We start from the raw sequence: 25,053 nt of genomic DNA on the forward strand, positions 1-25,053 counted from the left end.
CAGCTCAGTCCCTGGGGCCGTGGAGCTCTGCTCTGGCTGAGAGGAGCTGCTGCTTTGCTCACCTTGTGTGGGCAGCTTATTCAGAGCTGGTTGGGAAAGGGGCTTGGAGGGCACTGATCTCCTCGGGCTGTGCCATGACAGCCCCATCCCTTCGGGCCACAATGGGCCCTGAGCAGCCACGGGAAAGCCAGAGCTCACCAGGGTCACTGCAGTTCCATATCCACAAAGGAAACCCCCTTTCACCACACCAAAGGCACAGCTGCTCGCTGCCTTTGTCAGCTCTTCAATAACCAGACTAGCTGGAGTGTGGTTTAAATTACTGTTTTATTAAGATATTGGTAAAACTTCAACAGTTTTTCCTGTATAAACAGCTTTCATAAATAAAATATGGATGACTAATACATGGTTAGAACTAAACTCGCGGGTGAACTGTAGAACAAGATTGCAAATGGAAAAGTCCCAACACTGGTACATGATTTATCTTGAATTTATTCACTTCATAAAGAACATGTTTCATGGACAAGGTACTACAGAAAGGTCAGCAGGAGCACCCAGGAGCTGAGACCGTGCCTGGCTGGCCACGAGCAGCAGCACTCGGGGTGAGCTCAGCCACCTCCCCTGCTCTCGTCCCGAGGTGTCTTCGGAGGGAAGGAGAGGAAAGACCGGACAGGACAAGGGGTGTACGAGACCCTGACAGGTGGGGCTTGTTTGTCTTTAATGCTGGCAAGGGCTGTGCCATGGCTGGGGTGCCAGGGCTGGACAGGGGCACGGACATCGGGCTCCGAGGTCCTGTTAATGCTTCCTTGTTATCCTACGTGATACGAGGGTAGAAAGTTTTGTTCCTGTCGCAAAGAGGATGTGAATTAAAGAAAGATTGCCCTAAATTACAGACATGAACAAAGCTGCAGTATCCCCTTGGATGGCTTTGTTTATGTGACTGAGTGCCGAGTGAAGAAATTGTGCTAAAACAGCCCCTAATTTAGACCAATCTTTCTCATTTTGCTTTATTCCCGCAGAATCTTGGGGTGGGGAGGATTTGGTGAGGAGAGAGTGGACCTGAACTACAGCAGCCATGTCTGTGCACACAACTCCTTGTGCCTCATCTGCCCATGGGACAACTGACACACAGTGCTCCAAAAACAGGTGGAGTTTCTAGGATGATGCACCACCAGAAACGTGGTGTAAGTTAAAGTCTGCTTGGACATTGTCCTCCAGCGCTGCAGCTCAGCAGCTCAGCTACGAATGGTTCTCGCTCACAAGGACAATGGATGGCACTTCTAGGTAAAGAAAAGTTCCACACGTGCGTTTCCACCCACCTCTAGTGCAAATGGAATGGGTGAAGAGCTCCCTGCCCTGGTGCTGTTCTGCTCCCTGCACCGCACACGTTCCTCAGCCTTGGGAAAGCGCCGCGGCCCCTCCGGCGCGGGAGCCCCGCGGCGCTCACAGTGAAGAGCTCACGAGCCAGTTTTGAGCAGCTCCAGGCAAAGCGGCCCCGAGCCCCTTCCTCAAAACCACCACAACTGCAACAGAACAAAACTGAAGTCACGTTGTCACTGCTACCTCCTGGTTCTGCAACCACGGTCAGCACGTCGACCGAGAGGGATGCGGGGTTGTGTGAACGCGGCAAAGGGATACTTCAGCTCTTTATTGGAAAGATTCATTGTACAAATTGTCACCACCACTAAGATACACGATAAAAATACAAAACACAGGTCACAGACTAAATCTCAGTATCAACAGTTAATAAATACAATGAGATAGTTCTCTATTAGCCTAATATTTTACACTGTCACCAGAGAGACGATCAAGGTACGAGATACAGAACACTTAGATACCGTTAGAGAGGGATTATTGCTTACGTCAGCAAGCAGCAGATAAGGGCACAGGAGTTTGAACTGAAGGAACTACTTCCTATCACCAGTGGCATTAAGAGAAAACACTGCATTTCACAAGCACTGCTTTTTGTCTAGTGTGTAGAATCAAGAGCAGCATAATCAGACCAATAACCACTACTTTTAATATTATAGAACTTTAAAGGACTTACCTTACAAATGGTTCCTATTTACTCTATAAATATGCAGTTAGTGAAGAAATGAACACTTGCTCTATCTATACAATGGTTTTACCTGACCACACTGCAACTACGATGGTGGATTGCTTTTTTTTCTCCTAGCAAGATAAATGGGATGAGTCGCAGAATTACCATTTATGAATCCACACCTAAAAAAGCTAGATCCTTCCCAAAACAGCACACATGCAGTCCAGTGCTCTTCAACTGCTCCTGCAGACTGGGAAGAAGTTTTATCATCCATGACGGGTTTGCATTCTAATTTACTCACATCAAGAATTACACTTACACCACCTTTCTCTCCAGAACATGACAGTCAGCTAAAGATGGACTTTCAGTGAGTCATTATTACTGTGAATAATTTAAAACAAAGGCACCGCAGAGATGCCCCAGAGTTGCATATTTTACCATTTCATGGTTTCTTAAATTTCCTCCGTGAATCTGACTTGGAACAGAAGCTGCAGCTAAAGAGAACGTTGACAACAGCTAAGGCAGAATAAGATGGCAGATAAGAGCCAATGATCCCGTAAGATTAAAACAAAGTCTGAAAAAGATCAAAGGAATCTAAAGCCACACTCCAACTCCTGGTTGCTCACAAAGCCTTTTGCTGTTCATCAGATTGCTTTTAAAATAGTGCATCAAAGAGAGAAGCAGCGGAAATCGGCAGAATTCAAGCCTCGCCATCTTGTCATGTTGAATAATTTTCTTGACTACTTAATATTAAAATACTTTGCAAATTCTAGCTAAACACTAATACTGCTATTGTTACTGCTAAAATGATATGGATTGTTCACTAAGTGCCTATGAAGATTTATTTTGTTCATCCTCCTCCCAATGCATCGCTTAACAAAGGGTAGGACCGGGATCTGGACTTGGTGGAGCTGATGGGAATCGGCCGCTTATTTATTATCGTCCCAATTAGCGGCTCCGCTAAGGGCGCGCCCTCACCTGGGGAGCGGGGAGGGGCCGGGGGCCGCTGCCTGTGCAAGAAGGGCGGCCGAGCTCCTGCCTGGCCCCGCCGGGCCCGGGGCAGCCGGAGCAGAGCCCGGGCACTGAGTTCCTCCCTCTCCGCTGCAGCCCCAGCGCAGCCCCTGCTCTGCTGCACCCTCGGCATTTGCATCCCTTGGGATCGCTCCGGCGTCCTTCCCTACACACCTGAACACGCAGCCCTGGCGCTGCCTCCTTCCTGCTGCCACTGGCTGTGAAATGCTGCCTTTGCCAGCTGGGAATCCTCACCAGAACCACACAGCTCATCCAGCAGCTCCTGATCTCCGCTGGGACGGGCGCGGGGACAGAGGGTGGGACTGGACACCTCCACGGGTTGGGTTCTTTTAAGACCTGAGATGAAGTTAAGGTGGGAAGAGGTTGGCTCAAAGCATTAAGCACAGTCATGTTCAACTCATTGAGAACAATTTCCTAAACTGAGAAATGAGAAAAATGCCACTAAAAGCACCAGAAAGATACGAAATTCCCTACACTGCACCTCCAGCTATAGGAAATAATTGTTTTTTTTTTAACTGCAAGAAAAGTTTTCTTCATACTCTGCATTTTATATTACATGGGGAAAAAAAAAAGGTAAATGATGAGTCTGTACCTCGATGGGAGTCTGAGACCAGAGCAGCAGGAGCTTAGTGTGTCCATTCCTAAGGTACCTGGTAAACCCTGTATGGCTTTTAGTCGTCTACCTGCAAAAGTGGATGTAATTTTCTAATTCATCTTAACGCTCATCTGGAATAAACAGAAAGCAGAACACGAAAGGAAAAACAAAAACCCAAAAAAACCCCCCACACCTCGACTCTATGGAAACTTCCCCCCGCTCTAAAAAAATTTGGCAGTTCTAACCCAGATCGTTCTTTGAGTATTGCTCCACAGACATTTCTCAGGCAGGTGCAACCTTCTGCGTGTGTCAGGACCGTGCCCTGGCGTTGTCTGTCTGTCTGTCTGTCTGTCTGTCCACGTGCAGCGCTGCTGGGCTCTCCCTGCTGATGTGGCTGACACTCGTGTGTGCGGGTGGTCGGGCGGCTGCGGCATTGCTGGGGGTGGCACCACCACCAAACTTTGTTAGAGATCCAAACACCTACATTGGTTAATTCCTAGTTCTATTTACACAGGGGTTGAGCTTGGCAGGGGACTGGAGTACAGTTCGGAAATGCCCACCTCTTTTTTTTTCTTTTTTTTTTCTTTTTTTTTTTTTTTTTCGCTTTCTGATGATGCCAGTTTTATTTTGGGAATGTCTACTTTGGGAGTCTGACAGGGGAACACGAGGGGGTGGTTACATTTTACAGCATTGATGAAGGTGTGGGTCTGGTATACAATGACTTTGTCTTCGCATCGAACACTCGCTGTAAGAGCCGTGGCTGGGCAGCCTCCGCCACGGGGAGGGTCGGGCCAACGCCCTCCTGCTCCTGCGGCCCCGGGCAGGGAAGGGCAGGCCGGATCCTTCTCCCTGGGAAGGCTCCTGAGCCCAGAGCGGCGTGTGAAACTTTGGTTTGAGCCTGGCTCCTCGCCGCCTCTTCCCGCTGCAGAGCCGGAAATGAGAGAACGCAGCTCGTTTTCCCAAGGATTGGAACAGTTCATCTTCCAGCCCGAAGGAGACGGGGGATGAGCCCCTGACCCTGTAGATGCCCTGGCCTGCAGCCCCCGAGCCCAGAGGGGCGAGCTCGTCCTCCCTGCGATCGCTCCGCCCGCAGCCCCAGGGCGCGCTGAGCTCCGGGGCCTCGCTCTTCACTGGGGAGCTGCTGATGGGACCCGCGCTCTTTGGTACGCCAGCACTAAACGCTTGGACTGGGGGCAGACATTTGGCACTCTGAGGTGTACTAGTTTCTGTTTTTGTCAGGTCTAAATAGCCTTGATCATCCAAGGGGTTAACGCTGGAGCCTATGCTTAAGCTAGTTCTGTCGGTGAAGGAGTCCACTCGTCCTTCATAGCCTAAATCTGCAGGTGCTGAGCACTGGTGCTGGGGCCAGGGCCGTTTGCAGTCTCCATGGTTCTCCTTGTCTTCCCCGTTGTCTTCTTGCCCCCCTTGGAAGGAGTTCTCAGTCCAGTCCGACTCCTCGCTGACCGCGACCGCCGCGTTCATGTCCCTGAGGAACACCACGATGACCGTGATGTTGTCGCTGGAGCCGGCATCCCGAGCAGATGCCACCAATTTATGTGCTACCATGCTGCTGTCACCGTTATTCTCCTTCAGATGGTCAGCCACCACTTTGACCGCCTCATCGGGGTTCACTGTGTCGTAGAAGCCATCACAGGCCAGAATGAGGTAGTCTTCAGAGCCATCCAGCACCGTGGAGGCAGAGTCTGCGTCCCCACAGATGTATGGCTTGTGCTCAGCATCTCCTGTGGAAGAACAGCACAGAAACACAACTGTGGGTTTGCAGCCACAGCTTCCAGCAGCCCTGTATTAACTCAGTGTGGAGCCAATGACTCTTACCCCAAGTTAAAGCAATTATTTGGAAATTATTCCCTCAGACTGTAGGGGGAAAAATAGAGGTTGTTGCTCATAGGTCTATCTTCAGCTGTATGTCAAATTTTGATGACTAGAAAATTAAAATTTTATAGTTAAAAAGCAAAGCAAGTCTCAAAAAGGAATGAAGGCTCTCTCTTACCAATAGCTCTGGAGACAGAGAGGCTCCCGTTCACCCTCCAGGCTCCAAACCAGACCACACAGCCACCCAGGGCCTCGATTCGCTTCTTCTCATCCTGAACAGCAACACAAGACAGAGCAGTCAGAGCTGCACCACACACTCAGCTCTCCCATCAACATCTGGATTTTCACAAACACAGCAGGCCCAGTGAGACAAAGGATTTGCCCACAGATCCAAACAAACCAGGATAAGTGGAACGTGCTGTGCTGCTCACAGAGATCCTGGCACGGCAGCGCTCCCCAGAGCTGGTACCTGTGCTGGTCACTGCCCAGGGGTGTTCACACAGGCCCTTCTCACCTCTCGATCTGGTTTGTGGGGTTTCATCAGTTCCACAGCTTGGCCTCTCCTCACCAGCATGACCTGGGAGTCCCCCAGCCAAGCCACATGCAGCATATTCCCTCGGATGAAAGTCACCACGCCGGTGGTTCCGCAGCGCAGACTCTGGAAAAAAATACATTTCCATTTCAAAGCATTTTCTTCCTTAACTCAGAGACAGAACACATGGAAACTGCAGCACAGAGCCTATTCCCAGGGAGGAACAGGCAGTGCTTTCCCTACAGCTACAACTGCTCACTATAACAGCCCCTCAGAGCCAACACCAATGTACCCCATGACATCCTGGCATGGGAGCTGCCTGCCAGGAGCTGGGCCTGCTCCTGCTGCTGCCAGGCACAGCTGGGTGTTGGTGACCCCGAGGGCTGAGCCTGGGAGGCAGCTGAGGTGGGAATGGCAGCAGCATCCTTCAGAGGAGCTGGAAGCTGGGAGAAGCAGGAGCTGACATTTTGATGGGATGTGAAGCTATGGACAGAAAGGCACCATTGGGGCATGGAGAGCTCTGTGCTGATTCCACTGTGGCTCTCTGGAAAGGCAAGATTGATTTGCAGGGTAATGCTCTCATAGCCCTGTTGGAATTATTTACCAATATAACCAGATGGGATGTGCCTGGCCTGTTGGGCCCTTGCTGCTTGAGCAAAGATGGCAGCTGTGGTGGTTTCACCTCAGAGACACCTTTGGCTGGCTGGATGCTGCAGCTGGGCACTTGGAGGCAAGTCCAGACATGCAGGAGCTCAGGTTTACCTTTGGTGGAGAAGTTTTAAGGTGAGGTGAAGGAAAAGGAGTCGGGTTCTGCTGGAGGGTTTGGATCCAGAGCTTTATTCCTGGCCCACAGGCCTCTGAACCCCATAACAGCTCTAACAGAACCTCCCTGACCTCGTGGTTGCTGCTCCTTTTAACCCCAGGGAGAGGGGGAGGGAAGGAGTAGGGAGCCACCAACGAGGTAAGGGGGGGAGTCTCAGGGGACAATGGCACCTGGATGGCCCAATGTCCCCAGGGCTCAGAGGCATCTTTTGAACTCTGCCAATGGCTCTATGCCCTTCTGGAATGCCAGGACTGACAGACAGTGCTGAGCAGGGGTCAGGGTGGGGAAAGGAGAGGTGATTGGCACACCTGGGGAGATCTCCAGGGAGAAACCCGGGGTATGGAGGCAGAGCATGAGATGACAGCGCAGCAGAGCCCTCACCTCCCTGGCTGCCTTCTGCACGAAGCGCTCGTCGGTGACGCGGAAGGCGCGGCACAGGGCCTCGGCCGGGTCCTGCTGGAACATCTCCTGGTGGACCATGTTCACGTGCAGGTGGATGGAGGCATAGATGGCAGCATCCACTCCTCCATGGCCATCAAACACTGCAAAATAAGCTTGTTCTTCTTGGTCCTGCCAGAGGAAACACAGGGAGGAAAAAACTCAGGTGAAAGCAACACAAAGAGCTCATTGGATTGTCTTAAAGCTTTGAACTTGGGATTTGTGATGCCCTCATTAAATTGCAATTAGAGACAGAGTCTCCACTAGAAAAGCAAACTACCCTGACCACCTACACTTGCATCAGTGGGAAATTTCCACCCTGCTGTTGAATTCTACCTGCAAAATGCAAGAGATGCCCTGCCAGAATCCCCTGTGTGGTGCTCTCAGTGCTCCTTAGGTCCCATTTGTTACAGCTCAGTCACACAACTCAAATAGGAAGTGCCATTCTCATCAAATTGTGCAGGAGATTTTGTGACTGCAAAAACCACAGAGAGAGAAGAACATCCAATACAGTTTGCATGAAGTCTACATCATGATTGGAATCCACCAGGGATAAAATGCCAGTACTGTTAAAATGTGAAGCCAGCCAGTCTTTGCTTTCACTCTTCTTTTTTCCTCAAATCTAAAATATATCATCTTAGATGCCTGGGTTTTAAAAAAACCTGCATGTGCTCTCTCATCAGAAAATTGTGATTACATTCACAAATCAAATACAGCAAAATCACTCATCTTCAAGGCAGTTTTCTCAGCTTCCCCTCCTCTGTTCAGAGAAACAACGTGGTACCAGGAGACAGCAACTCCAGCAACTCACACACACAACTCCAACCCACTGACAGAGCCAATTCAACCTTGACAGCCAGCTCAGTGACTGGAATATTTGCACATTGTAATTTTTAGGTAATGGGCTCCAACACAAATTGGAATAAGAAAGCTGACAATTGACAGGCAAAGGAAACATCTGCCTCTGTTTGCATTAGTATCTTTTAAAGGTAAGAATGTGGATGGGACAGAAGATGGTTATTAAAGTGACAGGGTGTAATAAAGAAGTAATTATGCAGCAATTTGATCCTTAAGGTGAAATTCTTGCCATTTTCTTTTACTTTCCATTCCTGAGTGTCCAGTTTTATATCTCAAGGGAGAGCAAGAATGAGTGTTTGACCAGTGGCCACATCAAGAAATTAATGGAAGGGAAGACAAACCCCAGTTCCACCAAACTACTCACATTTCTAGAATTGTGTGTGAGCTGCACCCCATAGTCCTGAAAGTTTTGGGTTTGTTTGGGGTTTTTTAACTTAATTTCTTTATTTTTGCTTTTGGCTTCTTCCTCCCGAGAGGAAGGCTTGAAAAGCAGAGCAGATCCACCCCCAGCTGCCAAGTGGCTTCAGAGATGAACTGTGAGGTGACCAACTGCCAGTCCTGCTGAGGTCCATCACCCTTCACTCCCTCAGTGGAAAACCTCCTGCATTCCTAGGATGCAAACCATTGACCTGTGGCATTCACATTCTCTGAAAAAACTCCTTCACCCAGGGCTTTTCTCCTGGGAAGCTGAAAGGCAGTGAGAGAGGCCTCAGAGAAAAGGAAAACAATTCTGATCTCATTTGCTTCTCCTGTGTTGTGCTTGTCTGGAATGTGTTTGGAGATTGTTTACCCTCAGGTGATTGTTCCATTGGACTCTGCTGTGAGTTGTTTTGACTCATTGGCCAGTCAGGGCCAAGCTGTGTCAGGACTCTGGAAAGAGTCAGGAGTTTTCATTATCTTTTTAGCATTCAGTGAGTATCTTTATTCTTTAGTATAGAATAGTATAGTATTCTTTAATATATCATAGTATAATAAAGTAATAAATTAGCCTTCTGAGAAGATGGAGTCAGATGCATCATTCTCTGCCCTGGTTGCTGGAGCAGCATGTACAATACTGAGCACAGAATGTGTGTGTGTGTGTGTGCTCACCTCGAGGTTGAAGAGCACGTTGAAGTCAGGGATGCAGACGTGCTTGTCCTCCATCTTCCTGCGCATGTTCTTGATGGCGTGGATGGAGGTCTCGTAGTAGCGGTGGGGCTTGGGCTGCAGGGGGAAATCTTTCACCCAGCTGCTGCAGATCTCGTGCAGTTTGCTGTAAACTAAACGGGCCAACTTCACCGTCTCGATCTCTGAGGAAGGCACAAACCACAGATGAAAGCCTTGAGAGTGTTATTAAGTCAGAGTTTTCTTCCTTGCATACATTAGAGAGATGAAACAAAACCATTTTAGCCAAGCAGTTGATGTCAGCAGGGAAATTCTGGGCTCTGATGCATGAAAAGAAGAAGCCAAAGTCACCATAATCAGCATTCATCAGTAAGCAGCTCATTGTTTGTTTGTCTTTTTAACTTAAACATTTCCCTGTGCCTTTGGGGAACTCACTTGCAGCAGCAGAGAAAATGAAAGGCACGAAAAGTGTTGGGTCCCTGGCATGGCCCTGCCCAGGGTGGTGCAGCTCTGACAGGGACTGTGTCATGGCACAGGGTGCCACCCACAGAACCCCACCCTCCGTGACAATGACACTCTGGGTTTGGACCAAATTCTCTATTCTAAACACCATTTCATTGCAGAGCTGAGTCAAGACAGTGGAAACAACCTGCAGAAATTAGTGGAGTTATTTTAAGATGGTTTGTGCACTTTCAGCAGTGCACAGGTGCCTTCTTAGCTATTTCCTGATTTCCTATTATTCCCATATTCCTGACAACGGTGTGTCAGAGAAATCTGCATGAGCAAATGAGAAAACCATGAAGGCCTTAAATTTAAGAAAATGCTGAACTGTCTCTCCTGAGAAATTGTCATTTTAAAATGTGAAAACTCAGGCATGAGTTTTCTTGACATTTGTTCTGAAATTCAGGAGAGGAAAACAGGAAGTCAGCATCAGAGCTGAACACATCCACGTCTCTTTGTTCATGCTGGCTCACCAAAGGCAGGGATCCTCAAAGCTGAACAGCAGCAATCCAGGAGTGCCAATCACTCCTGGAGGAGGAGGGGCTCACATGCAGGCAGGAGAGGAGGGACTTGCAGCATCTCTCAGTTCACAGGAATTCTGGGAAGAGCCTAAAAGCAGCGTTTACAAATTTCTGTCCTAGCTCTACAGTGACCAGGGGGCCAAGACCCTCAGGAACAAGATACTGTCCCAGCTCTGTTGATTATGGGTTGGTTCAATCAAGAGGCATTAAACTGAAAATACACTGGATAAATAAATTGATCACACAGCTTTAAAACCAAGGGGTGAAATCAAACAGCTGGGTCATCCCACCACTGCCACAGAGTGAGGGGGGGGTCCTCACCCCACCTGTGCTGCTCTCTCTGGGTAATGTATTTAAAGAGGGAACAGGTCCAACCTGAGGTGTCCAAGTTGTATTTTCCAGAGGAAAGCTCACAGATTTTGCTCTCCCATCCCTCCCCACTGGGCAGGGGTGAAGGGAAGTGGGCACATGGCAGAGTCACCTGTGGCCCCTCTGCAGGAGGGTGGCAGTGAGCCCAGTGGCCCTGCTGAGAGCCTCACTGCCCTTCCCAGGGCACCCTGTGTGGTGTCAGCAGCATCAGTAACTGCTCGTGAGGTTCAAACAGAAGAATAATAAAATGCCACAATAAAAGCCACCCCCTCACAGCTGGAAATTACTCATCAATTGTTAATGCTGCCACGCTGAGCCAGAGCTGACTCAGCTGGCACTGCAGTTGTGTCATGGAGAATTTCATTTCCCTCCTGCTGCTCCCAAATCCCCAAGGTTGGAGGGAATGCTGAGCTGCACCACAGTGAGTGGGAAATCCAGCTCAGGCATTGTTGTTCCCAAAGATGACAGGGCAGAAGGAGGGTGGAAAGAATACCAGGAATCAGGTCCTGCTTTTTAGTGCCATGTTTTATGAGCTGTGTTGATAACATGGACAGGTCAGAATCAAGGTTTTCCTTGATCTAGGAGCTCTAGATCCCTTTGGATATCTCTAGGATCCATCTCCTAGAACGTGGAACAACTGGGTAATGGACATTATGATTTGCTTTGTGATATCTGGAAATTTGATAGCACCACCAGGTCACACGCTCCTACTATCCAGCCTCTGCTGGTTCCTCAACAATGCCAAACTTCCACAAGAGTCTCTTCCTCCACAAACAAACCCCAAACCTAAATGTCCTTAACCTGACCTTTCAAAAAAGAAATCCAACATCATTCAGGTCTCATGGAAAATCTCTTTCAGCTGGAAGAGAAGAGTCGTGGCCTGTGACTCAGATATCCAAAAACACATGGTCACCCCAAATTACAACAGACCCCTAATCTTGCAGTCCTACATTTGTGGACTCCAACCAGTTTTTCTTCTTGTAAGATTTGCATTCTTCTGTCATGGAGTTTCTCATTTCTCTCCACACCAAGAACTGCTCTCACCACTCCTAAGCACAGGACATGATTTGTCACGTTGCAATTCTCAGAGTGAAATGTGCCACTAAGGAAATTTGAAATAGCTTTTTTTTTATCTTTCAGCAAATTCAAACTTGAGGCAAATCAGGTAAATGTCTCCTTGTATTACACAGAGTAAAAATCTTTCTGGGTCCATAAAAAACCTGACATAGAACTGGATATTAAAGCCAGGCAGTGAAATTCAGCTTGGTTTCACATTCTGCAGCAGCTCAAACAGCATCAGGGCACAGTGAACTCTGAGCATCAAACCTCAGGATGTAGAAATCCCATTTTCACCACCTGCCACATTTTGCTTTGCTTTCTTCCAAAGCATTGAATTCTCCCTGTGTGGCACCACTGAGGGCAGATCTCTGAGCACCAGCCCAGGCTTCTCCAGGCCTCCCCTGGAAGGGTCTCCAGGATGGAGCTGCTGCTGCTGCCACCAGTTTTGTCTGGGTTTGTTGGGCCAAGCCTGGCCCTGGTGGCTGAGGAGGCACTGATGGAGCAGCTCTGGCTGCCCCTGGATCCCTGGAGGTGCCCAAGGCCAGGCTGGATGGACCTTGGGGCAACCTGGGATGGTGGAGGTGTCCCTGCCCATGGCAGGGGGTGGGACTTGATCTTTAATGTGCCAAAGCTTTCTGTGATTCTGTCATTCTATGACACTTGAGCTGATGTCCTGCTTTGGAAAATTCTAACTTCAATTATTTGAAATTGCAGGGTTTGTATGAAGCTGTTGCTTTACTACAGGCCAGAGGATTTCTCTCTTCCTCTCCTCCTAAACCCTGACAATTTAACACTCACACTGCATCAGCAAAGGGATATTTTATTTCCAAGTATCCTCATTATGACAATTCACCTCAACAAACTGCATCTGGAGCCCTATTCTTAGTGCCTGCTCCAGTTTGTTCCCATCTCAAACTATGTTTGCCTCTGTCTTACAGCCTTAGATATATTTAAATGTCAATTTCTGTAGGTGTGAGGGTTCTGTGGTGGCTTCTTTTCCCTTTCTTTTTTCCTTTTTTGTTGAATTCTGTAGATATTCTGTGTGGAGGCTTAGTCAACATTTCCTTGGAGACTGTCAAATATTTATGCAAGTTTCAGAGATCTCAATTTGAAATTAATGAAAGCTGCTCAGCCAGAACAATGACAAATCTATTCCATTTACCTGCTCAGCAGGAGGAGGCAGCAATACCTACAGAAAGGGAACCCAGAACAGGTTTTTCCCTTCCTAAGGTTTCCAAGGGCCTCTGGGGAATACAGAAAAATCTTCCTTTTTGAAGAGACAGATTTATAGATCCTCCTTATCCCCAGAATAATTTACAGGGCTTTTTTTTTTAATGAAAAAAGGAGGGAATGGACAAAGTAGTTTGGGGATTGTATTTTGAAGATCAAATGACAGAATTCCTGTTACTACATGTGAGAAACATTGCTCTTTGTTGTAATGAACAACCCAGCTAATTTTCAAGGTTATTTAGGCCAGCACACTGCTGAAATGAGTTAGGGTGCATGACCTTGAGCTGGAGGCTGCAAAAATCTTGTCAGCCAACAGAGATAAATGAGGAAAAGGAATTTTCTTCCTTTTAATCACGAAATCTCTTTATACTACCTTTTGCTAAAACCATAAAAAAACCTTACAAGCCATAGTAAAAACCACACTGACTGAAATAATTCAGAATTAAATTATCTCTTCCCACATATATTTGACTTTGCTCCAAGGATGAGGGAGGACAACTGGCACTTGCCAGCAGAACCACATTGTATAAAGTGCTGAGAGAGAGATTCAGGGCCGTGAGACACAGCCACGAAAACGCACTCAAAAGAGTGATTCCAAAGGTTGGATTTGGGCAATTAGACCTGCAGCTCTGGCAGGAGTGGAGGTGAGCTCCCCATGAGGCTTTTTCCATCCATGTGGGGTGTTCCTGTCCCGGAATTGCAGCCCAGGGGGTGGAATTTGGGAATTTGGGTGGCACTTACGGATGATGCCGTCGGCGTTGTCCACGTGCTTGGGCAGGAAATGCGCCGAGAGGTCGCTCTGCAGGACTTCATCTGAAGTTGCTCTGGCTAAAGCAGAGGCCAGGAATGAGGGGCAGTTACTGGAAAGGAAAAAGAGAAATCACAAAAAGATGTTTTAGTGTGAAGGTAACATGAGTGTGGTTTTCACCAAGGTTCTTTGCCTGAGCCCTGCAGCAAGACCTCAGACTCACTGATGGGTTTTGGTTGCCCCTTTCACTCCTCTGTTCCCTGGTTCTTAAGTTTTAATGTTTCAGTTCATAACCTCTATTTAAATTCTTTTCAAATCTAGACTTGAACCCTCCAGAGTCTGTCACACAACTGTACATTTTTTACATATGTATGGTACAATTTTAACTCGAGTTAAGTCCAGTTCCTCCTAAGATTTGGAGTCAGGGTTCCAGAATTCCTCAGATTTCAAAGTGTCCAAAGGCTCTCGAAGGGGCACTGGAAGATCAGGTTAACCCACAGGGAGCTGATGTGCATAAGGTAAAAAAGCTCCCTCAGGAATGATTTCTACCCAGAGTGAAGTGGCTTTAATGCACTGTAGTTTAATTAAACCTGGTATCCCCCAAGGTTAATTAATCTATAGCAAGCCAGGGCCACTTTAATGTACATTCTCTCATTCAAGAGGAATTTAATACTTCTTAATTTATGTATAACTTTGCATATTCCATTGGTCAGCCTCAACTTCTCCAGGTGTCTCCTGCTGACACAGCCTGAAACTTCCAATTTCCACAGATTTTACTGGGATAATGGTGTTTTTCCCAAGCCATTCCACTGTCCAAGGACCACAGAGAGACACAGAGCCAATTTCAGCCCAGAAACCATCCATCAACCACAGAACTCCAAGGCAGAAATCCAGGGAACAGGCAATGAACACCAACACTTCCTTAACCTATTTCTTCTGTTCAACATATCTATAAATGATTAAAGGATAAGATTAACAACAAATAGCTTTGCCTAACACTGTAAGGAAGCTCTGGAAGTCACACAGGGCCCCACCCATCCGAGGCTTTTCCCTGGAATTCCCAGGCAGGATTCCGAGCTGCTGGGGGGCATCGGCTGCCTCAGGGCGGGCCCTTCCCAGGGCTCCGATCCCGGCCCTTCCCAGCCCAGGGCTCCGATCCCGGCCCTTCCCAGCCCAGGGCTCCGATCCCGGCCCTTCCCAGCCCAGCTCAGGTCTCCGATCCCGGCCCTTCCCGGCCCTTCCCAGGGCTCCAATCCCTGCCCTTCCCAGCCCAGGGCTCCGATCCCGGCCCTTCCCAGCCCAGCCCAGGGCTCCGATCCCGGCCTGTCCCAGCCTTTCCCAGCGCTTCCCAGGGATCCGATCCCGGCCCTTCCCAGGGCTCCGATCCCGTTCCCATCCGGAGGAAAACCCCGGCACATCCCTTGTTTCTGGCACGTGGAGGAGCTGATTTCCTGTCCTGTTTTTTCTGTCTTTATTTGGCTCACAAAGAGCAGGTTTGCCAGGCGGCGATGCTGGTTCTGCTCACGTTCCATGAGATTCCCCAAAAAGGGAGAGGATGCAGGGCCCGGGATAGAAGAATTATCCCAGCAGTTACCAGCAGGGCACCCGCAGGAATCTGAGCTTGTTTCCAGTCCGAGGCTTCCCCTGACCAGCTCAGGGCTGAAAAACCAAACTTGTTTTGTGTCACTTACAAAGAGCCCTCAGGAACATCCACTGGTGGGCAAAGAGAGAACCTGGTTAGGAACTGGGGCAACAGCAGTGGCTAAAATAGACTCAGGACCCAAACAGCAAAGAAAAAATAGCCCAGAGAGGAGGAATTTCTGCTCTGCCTGGGCCTGGGAGGGGGGCACAGCAATGTCTGTGGATACCCAGAGCCTTGAACACTTGTATCTGAAATTTTAGGTATTATTTTAACTGCAGTGACCAATGACACAAGTGAAAGGTGCATTTCCAGGGGGTGTAGCAGGTCAGAGTATTTCCCCCCAGCTCCAAGTGCTGTTCACGTGTTCCATTTCCACACAGCAGCTCTATATCCAGCCAGAGAGTGCATTTCCATTACAATGCTAAACCTACACAAAAAGCTGCTAAAGATGTTATTAGATAAATTAAAGGATTTTGAGTACATCCTTCCTGATTCTCTGGCAGCGTAGGTGTGTTTAGAACACCCACAGTTGCATTGTAGCAATCCTGGAATAACTCTGGGAGGGTATTAAGTCAAGCCTAAAAGTGCTCTGCTTCCATGAATTAAGTTTGAGAAAACCAGTCTGAGGTGGGTTTAATTCAGCCCACATATTATTATGTTACCAGCTTAACTCCTCTCCATCCTGATAGCATTAAAGTGGGGAGGACTTTCTAAACACCTTCCCTGAGCTGTTCCTCTGTGCTCTAAATCTAATACAAACTCTCCTACTGAAAATAAAAGAGATGGCAAATTTGAAATTCTTATTACAAGGGAGTTCACCACTGGGGTTTGAGCAACCGATCAATTTGGAGGGGAAAGGCAGAGAAAACAAATCAGCTGAAGGCTTTCCTTCTATGTCTGGCCACTCTTTGTCCTAATAATAACAGCTGCTGGCCCAAGAATTAATTGCCCTTGACATTTGTTGATCACAAAGCTTCTTATGTGGCTGCTGCAGGGCTGTGCCATGTGAGCAGGGAGGTGCCCACACGCAGACAGATGACTTCCCCTTCCTGATTAGCACCTCTCAACATTTCCTTCTCTCCCTTGGCTCCTCAGAGCAGTTTTAGTTGAATTACTTTTTCCCTTCAAGGAACAGCAGATTGCACTGGAGGTTTAAAATAGCTGTTGAAGGCAAACTGCTCTGAGGACACTTCATTACTGCTACACCAAGACAAATGAAGAGCCAGCTCTGGGATCTCTGTTTTTAGCACCAAAGTGAGCACTCAGGTGAGCAGATACAGCATGCCACAAACAGGAATCCAAGGGGGAAAGTTCTCCCTCTTCACAAAACCCAAAAAGTGTCACCAGGATCCCTAGGGACAGGGAGGAGCTCCCACCCTGCTGCTGGTGTAACCAGGGGTTACCTGCTGGCTCTGAAAAGATGCCACGTTCTAGATGCTGAAATGTTATTAGTCATGAAGTCTGACAAATTGAAACTGGGAGGGCACAGTCTTGTTTAGCAGAGAGCTGAGAGCTAAAATGCCTTTGTCTATTCATAGCTGTGCCACTAACTCAGCAGCTGACCTTGGACGAGTCACTTCAGCACTCAGACCTTCATTCCTCATCTGCAAACAAGGAATGAGAATGTCATTTCCTCAGGGAGAGGAGGAGGAAGAGGAGGAGGAGGAAGGCTGTCGAAGGCCTAAATCTGTGTTTGTGAAGTATTCTGGAATTTCTTGCTAAGAGCCCAACTGAAGGGAAAAATACCAAGATGAGAGTGGGAGATATTTTCAATCTATAGAAGATTTATAATTTCATACTTCTGATAGCTTTCCTTAGGTTTTCCTCACGCTTTTCTCATACACTGCCAGAAGTGCTAAGTGGAACACACAGGCAAACAACAGCTCTGGGTAACTCACAGTGTCATCAGCAGCTGCAGGAAGGGGGAAAACCAGAAAAGAGAGACCTCAAGTTCTTAAAACTCGCAGTTCTGAGCATTAGCACTGCTGATGGGAAAATGTGCTGCAGCCCCTGCCTACAATCCACAACAAGGGCCACCAGGGCTGAAAATCCCCAGCCCTGTCATGGTCTGGGGGAGCTGATGAGGCATCACTAACCCAAACAAACAGGGAAAATGGACCAAAACGAACTGGGGCTTTCAAGAGGCAAAGCAGGCAGTAAATCACAAAATGTACAGTGTTCCTGTTACCTCAGGAATCCCCTGACACCACAGAACAGCAATTGTTTTAGTTAGAATGAGGAATGATTTAAATAGAAATGCTATTCAATCTGCTGAAACACCAAACAAATCCACAGGCAAACAGGATAAAGCAGCATATTTGGTTTCACCCAGCAATCCAAGACCAAGAACATGACCTGAAAAGAACCAAGCACAGCACATTCCCCAAAGGCCTGTAATTTACTGTGGTGGTAGAAGACTTTGTAGGGCTGACAAATTAACTGCACCCTTTCCAAAAGACATTCCAGCAGGGATGCACTTTGGGAAACACTCCTGCTCATGTGGCCAGTTGCAGGCTCTTGTTAGAAAGCAACTTCTGCCAGATTCACTTCAAGAAAAACCTCATTTGTCCCCTGCCTGTATTTACAAAACAATCCCAAGTCTCAGGAGACTTCTTCCAGATGGAGCTTTGGATATAGCCTGGAAGCTCTTTGAAGAAGCCTTTAAAATCTTTATTATTGCAAGTTCCCATGCTGAGGAGTGCAGAGTAATGAGCAGAGAAATGCTTTGGGGAGCTCCTTTGGCTGTTTTCCCACCGTCCCTTCCTCCACCTCCTGTTTCTGTCCAGAGGGACTTGGAGCCATTCAGGGGCTCCTGTTTGTCCCCAGCCTCCTCCAGGTCACCCAGCACTAGAGGGGAATGTTCTGTGAAGCATTCCAAGACCCTAAAATGATTATGGCTGTCTCCTCTGGATCTGCCCAGCAGATGCTATTTCCAGCTCCCATCTCTGCAGGTTCTCCTGTCCTGAGTCCCAGAGCATCTCTGCCCTGTGCTGTTCCACTGCTCTGCACAGCTGCTGGAAGTTTTGATGCTTATTTAAGGCCTGGTCACGGTGGACAAATGGAGTATTATTTTTTTTTCCCCTCCTAACACATGGTGAAACCCTGCACTAGATTTATCTGCTGCAGTGAGTTACTAAAAAAAAACCTGGCACACACACACATACAAAAAAAAAAAAAAAAAAGAAACAAATAGAAAAAACAATGCACCTTTTAAAAGCTTGCATAACCAAAGCTCCTTGAGAAGTCATTTGAGCTGGCAGTGGTGAGACAGTAAAGATGCTTGATAAATCTGTTTGAGGGAGCTGCAAACGTGCTACCCAAGGAAGCTGCTATCTATAGGCTCCCAGAGACAGCTGCCTGCTCACATCCCCAGCCAGCCTGTCCTTGTGCTGACAGTTGTAAGCAACAGAAATATAATACACAAGCATTGCAAAAAGACACTTCAGATACATTTATCATGCCCCTGTCTATACAGACACTGCATTTACCAAATTTTTAACCTTCTGCTTTCTGCTCGCTGATGTTTTCTAGACCTATTTTGTATAGATACGTTTCTGTAGTTAAGTCTGTCTTAACTGGGTGTGAAAAAATACCCAAACCAGAGGTGCACAGCTCATCAGAAAACCTCTGCACAGCTGGATGAAGATGCTTCACCAGGGAAAACCCTTGGCTTTTCACAGACTGTTCTCAACACATGAATTAGGCTCAGACCTCTGATGCAATTTCTGCTGCAGAGCAAGTCAGTGTTCCCTTCTCCAGAGGGTGAAGTGCACATGGCAGTACATAAAGGCACCAAAATGTGAGCAAGACAAAATCAAAAGGTCATCTTTGTCTCTTTGATGAGGTACAATGTCAGGAAGGGCAGTGTGTATCTAAAATATAAATGCTGGCTGCCCACAAACCACTCATAAGCATTTGTGATTTAATGGCTGTCAATAAAATAGCACTGACACCACAGGGGTGAACTATGAAGAATCCAAACCACACAGAGCAGCTTCTCCTGAGCTCCTGGCTGGATAAATTGCCTGGGTATTATCTTTGAAACCAAATTCTATTATTCCTCTCACTCATCCTCCCAGCGTGGGGGTTCTGAGGTTACTCATATTCCAATTTCTGGGGCTGATGCTGTGGCTGCATTTAAAATGACAGAAATCACCTCCTGTAACATGAACAACCCCTGAAAACCCAGCATGGACCTGCCAGGAGCTGGAAGCCAAATAACTGCAAGAAATTGAATTCCCAGAAGTGACCCTGGGAGGGTTTTCTTCATTACAGCAAGGAGCTGAAGGTACAAAGTTTGCTGTTGGAAATTATATCCCAGCACTTCACAGCCAGATTATATCCATCTGTTATTAAAAGAAAGGGAAGCCTGAATTTGAAGGCATGCAGAGAAAAATGGACCACAATCCATGAACCTCTATTATAACAAACACCAAGGTGTTGAGGATGTATCTGTGTAGACTCCCCCCCATCTAAATCAGAATATATTCTACCTGAGGAGTAAGATTCTGAGGGACTGGATGGTTTTATAATAAAAACCTTAATTGCTGCTATGAAATGCACTTTGGAAAATTATAAAAATATTATTATAAAATTTAAAAACCCCAACAAGCCATTTATTTGATGGGTATTGATTGTGCAGCTTAGCTCTTTGGTATTCAGCTTTGCAAATGCAAACCCACAGTGAAAATAAATCTGTGTTTACTCTATCATTAATTCATCAAAAGCAAGGTAATTTATTGGTATTACCCACTCATGTGACTTTCAGGGGTTTATACAGAGAGCAAAGATCCTTCTGGATTTTGTTGTTGTTTTCCAAGGATTATCCTGCATATTCACACAGCCCATTCCCTGCTCAGGGGGTGAGGGTGTCCAGAGTCCTCCAAAATCCTCCCTGTGCCCACTTGGCACTGCTGGGAACGGAATGGGGACAAAGCCACAGCAGTGCCAGCTGCTGCTTCCCTGGAGAAGGAAATTTCCTCGCTGGAAACCCAATGGCAACAGCAGTTACCTCACACTGAGTGCCCTGGCAGAGCAAGGCCTGTTTAAAAGCTCCACAGGACATTAAAAATGTCATTGATTTTTCTCTCTTTGGCACTCAGTCAGTTCAAAAGTCAGCATAATTCAATATCTTTCTCCTGGTTCCATTAGCAAAGAAAGGAATCCATGCTTCAATCTGTGCTGCCTTATTGGAAAAAGTAATTTAATTTTACATCTGAAAGTGTGCCAACATCAGCATAAAAGCATACACTGTATACATCAGATTTAATTTATGAATTCTGCATTTTGTCAAGCCAGGATGAGATGCTGTCTAAAATCAATGAGTGTCCAAGCTCACTCTGAAAGTACTTATATATATTTTCTTATTATTTCAGATATTTTATGTCCTAGCTGGAGTTTTTGGTGATTTCTCTCCTTGCTATAAAATATTAATGGCACAGTCTCTAGAAAAGTTCATGTTGCAGGAAACTTGCAGAAGAGTTCAGGCACATCATTTATTCACCACTGATTCATGCCCAGTTTTTTCTCTGTTATAAATAAACTTCCACTGATACTTCCCTTAAGTGGAGAGGATATTCCATACAGATCTGATGTGTCAGAAATACAAGTGAAATAAGAGTCCCCCAATGCAGAGCCTCTGTTTTATCAGAGATCAGATTAACACACCCAAGTCCTCTGTCAGAAAGAAAAATGCATTTTGATGTTATAGCTGATGACTTCATTTCAAAGAAATGAAATAAAATGCTGCACAGCAACACATACCCTGCTGTCTCCTGCAGATCATCATTAAGGCAAACAAATGTTCAATTATTTCTTTGAAAAGGGGTGAAGATGGTGCCTGTTCAAATACTCAGCTTCAGTAACACCGAGCCAGGCCCCAGACCCTGCTCCTATTGAAGCATTTATCTTCATGTAACTGAGAAAAAATCAGAATTGCAGACCAGGATTTCCAAATGACATTTGATCACTTAACTTCTTTCAACCCATTGAACAAATATCAAATATAAGGCAAAACACACCCTGGAAGATTTATGGCCACTGAGTCAGCAGTGAATGTTCCCTCGCTGCCTTCTCCCTCCTGTGCCTTGCACTTCATCACACAAATGGCTTGGGTGTTTATGCCAGATGTAAGATTAGATAATTACTCATCCAAGTCCTGCATGTCAACTCTTTTTGGTGATAAAAAATTTATTCCAAATGCCCCATTTATAATCAGTTGGCTTGCAGAATGATTCTGTTGTGCAGTGCTACATCTCAGGCTGTGATTCTGTGCAGGGACACGCTGTGTTTGTGCTGTACCAATGCCTGATGTCAGGAATTCTGGGCCTGCAAAACAGGGACAATGCTATTGACCTCTGGAAAGCAATTCCAAAGCCAATGATGAAGTGCCAGATATTATTAATTAAGCCTGAAGTGGGGATGGAACAAGAGAACAGCAATTCCCTTGCACTGGTTCCCAGAAAATCCTGCTGCTCTTGTGCATGACGTGCAAGGGAAACAAATGAAAACAAACATGAAGAAACAATGCAGTACCTTCAAAAGTAATTTTACAGGCAGATGTGTAACTACAGGCAGGTTCAAGGATTTCCCAGTGGGGCACATTAAAGATTGGATTGGAACCTCAAGATGACAATTACTGACACTGATACCCACAGAACAAGATGCTGGAGGGATAAAAGGGGCTCTGTGATTGGGGTGAGTGCTCTTTTAAAGGAAAAACCCTTTAGTTACTCAGAAAGATCCCATCCTAATTCCCACTGTCACTTGTCCTTTGCAGAATTGCAAAGGATAATGGCAGGTTTAGGGGTTTAGGCTTTTTCTTTAAAGGATAATCAAAATGTTTTAGCTATTCTGTTTCACATTAAAGTCCCTAATGCATTCTGTTCTACTGAGCCACATAGTTATTTCAGTCATTCTTAATAAATAACAGTTGCCAGTAGTAGTTAAGCCAACAGATCTGAATTATTTATAGTGTTGAGGAACAGAACAGCAGATAAAATACATTAGGGCTTTGGGTTGTTCTGGCCTGAACGACACAATGGCAGCATTGAGATGTTTTTCACCAGGCTGTAAAATATTCTCTTTCCAATCCTGGTTGAAAAGATTTCCTAAAGAGGCAGCAGCCAAACCTCCAGCCATCCATCTTCAATAATCACAGTCATGAACAGCAGGTGAGAGCCTCTCCCAGATCCTGCACTGGCACAGTTTGATTTCGTTGGACAGGTGAAATAGCTGCTTAGGATTAGTCCTGAATTATTAGAGAAAAGCAAAATTTAGGTGTTTACATACTATATAGCATGGCTCTAAACCTTCCAGTAATTTTTTAAAGGCACCCCACAGTGTTGAACTCCAATGTTTCTCTTCTCCCTTTGCCTGTAACCCACCCTCCCTTCAGCTGGAAAAATGCAAAGATATCACCTACATTTTACAATGGCAAATCCAGCTTCACATTCCAGGCTGCAGCATGGAAATCCTGGGATTTTAAGAGGCCACATCATGAAACATTGAACACACAAAAAGCAGCAGGGACAGAAATTATCTTGACATTAACTTGACAAATGATGTTACACACATGTTGAATTTAATGCTCTTTGTAGCTTCAAAGATGCATTCCAGCATCTGTGCTGATGGGATAATGTGCCTGGCTGGAAATTTGTGGGAATATCTGGCTTTCCCACCTTGTGCTGCCATCACAAGGGACTGCAGCAGTGGAAAATTCACTGTACAATCAACTCACAAGGAGAATTGTGCCCACAAACACCAAGGAGAGATTTACACTCAGATGCTGCAGGGAGAAGAACTGGGGGAGTAGTTGTAGCAACATAAGCTTCAACCAAACAGTTTTCCTTTTATAGCTCACCTTCCACTTCCTATATGGATCTATTTACAGCAGGAAATGCTGCAGATTGTAGCATCTCTAAGGAGTAAAAAGAAAAGGAGAAAATCTGGAGAGGTAAAAACTCAACCAAACTTCCTTCTATCAAATACTGATGAAATAGAGGAGGAATAACACTGAAATAGGGGAGGAATAACAGTGAAATAGAGGAGGAATAACACTGAAATAGGGGAGGAATAACACTGAAATAGAGGAGGAATAACACTGAAATAGGGGAGGAATAACACTGAAATAGAGGAGGAATAACACTGAAATAGGGGAGGAATAACACTCAAATAGAGGAGGAATAACACTGAAATAGAGGAGGAATAACACTTGGAGGCCATGCCAGGTTGTTGAGGGCTCTGGAAGTGGCTCCAGGACATTTCAGCCCATGGGAATGAGGCCCAGCATCCCAGGGAAGGACAGGCTCAAGGGACAGGGTCCCTGTGCTCCCCTGCTCCCTCCTCTCCCTGTTCCCAGGTTTATTGAGGATTTGCACTCTGAGCTTACTGAGGTGGGGGAATTCTATGAGGTCCAAAGCAGGGGAATGTGGATTTCCACAGGGCCAGGCAGGTGCTGAGCCCATGGAGCAGAGCCTGCCTGCAGTACACAGTTAAATTTAGCTCTTCTTGCTCACAAAGGCTCCAGGAACTGATTCCCAACAAGCTGGGGATGTTTCAAACAATTCTGCAGTGCTGTGGCCTCTCTCCTGTCCTAGAAGGTACAGAGAATAATTTAAAACTTGGGAGAGAAGTCTTAAAATTATTCCCAGTCCCATTTAAAAACAAATCTGTGCACATATTCCAATCACTGTTAAAAGGTCAACTGAAAAAAATAAAAAGCTGTGACATTTCATAGTGTGACATTACAAATCTCACCAGATGATGGACATTGGTTCTCTACCCTGGACTTCTCAATACTTCACAAATTCTCCCACACAAACTCTGCCTATTCAGCACAATCTGGGACTTTGTTTATGCAGCATAATCAGTCTTTAAGTCTTATTTGTTCCATTTGGTTTTCTGTGAGATGGGCACGTTCCCATCACCCATTTCAGAGGTGACAACGCTGCTCATGTAAGAATTACCCAACAGCTCTGCTTTCCCTCTCCCCCTGCACAAAGGAGATTGTCAACTTTTCCCTAAGCTTATTATCAAACCTGTGATCTCTTCAGAAGAGGCACAAGCTCTAAATATAAGAAAGAATCTGTTACATAATACCCTGAGCAAGGAGCACACAAGAGCCTGTGGACAGGACCAGCCTGAGTGAAAAGGGAGGAAAATCTGGGACTTTACCCAGTGCCAGGGCTTGGGTCTGTCCTGTGCAGAGCCAAAGCACAGAGAACGTGGAATAATGTGCAAAATTTCAGGGTTTATCCCTAAGAACATGGAATAATGTGCAAAATTTCAGGGTTTATCCCTATAGAAGGTAAACAAATGCAAACAGGTGCCATTGTCTGGAAGTTGATTCGGGATGTGGCAGAAATTTACTCAGATCAGAAGAAATCTTCCTCAAACATGAGCAGGACTTGTTTGAGGCTGGGTTGTAAATAATGCACTGGTGAGGACTGACTCAGCCCATGATGAGGAGGCTGGAAGCTGCTTCCAATGGAGCAGTGGCACAGCTCTAATCAGCACTTAAGAGAGTTCCTCAGGAGCCACACTATCAATTACCCTGGTAATACATATTCAGGGAGGCAGGGAGAGCAGACAGAGAGAATAGCAAATCAAAACATTAATAAAAAATAAGGAACCTTTGGAGACAAATGATTATCTTCTATGTCTACAGTGCTTTGTGCATTCCCAAAGGATTTAGAATCTAAAAATAAATGATTACTTCTAGCAGCACTGA

At 46.4% G+C, this 25,053-nt stretch overlaps 1 protein-coding gene across 4 annotated transcripts in view; it reads right to left on the minus strand.

Moving 5' to 3' along the window:
• Positions 1-305: 305 nt before the first annotated feature.
• The window catches only part of PPM1E (protein phosphatase, Mg2+/Mn2+ dependent 1E), a 62,615-nt gene continuing 37,867 nt past the window's right edge, over positions 306-25,053 (minus strand). Inside the window, exons 2-9 of one of the 4 annotated variants that reach the window (XR_011682392.1) lie at positions 13,675-13,793; positions 9,239-9,438; positions 7,235-7,423; positions 6,013-6,156; positions 5,677-5,770; positions 3,911-5,407; positions 3,663-3,753; positions 306-3,406 (exon numbers count right to left, since the gene is read on the minus strand). Coding sequence is in view for 1 of the 4 variants with exons in the window: in XM_071447869.1 (XP_071303970.1) it covers positions 4,341-5,407; positions 5,677-5,770; positions 6,013-6,156; positions 7,235-7,423; positions 9,239-9,438; positions 13,675-13,793 (1,813 nt within the window). In the remaining 3 variants the exon portion in view is untranslated. Of the gene's footprint in view, positions 5,408-5,676; positions 5,771-6,012; positions 6,157-7,234; positions 7,424-9,238; positions 9,439-13,674; positions 13,794-25,053 lie in introns of all 4 variants that reach the window. The other 3 variants (XR_011682391.1, XR_011682390.1, XM_071447869.1) reach the window with 3 other exon arrangements.

The sequence above is a fragment of the Agelaius tricolor genome, unplaced genomic scaffold, assembly GCF_023055355.1.
Source record: "Agelaius tricolor isolate 1412-34295 unplaced genomic scaffold, bAgeTri1.0.p SCAF_25, whole genome shotgun sequence".
NCBI classification, from domain to species: Eukaryota; Metazoa; Chordata; class Aves; order Passeriformes; family Icteridae; genus Agelaius; species Agelaius tricolor.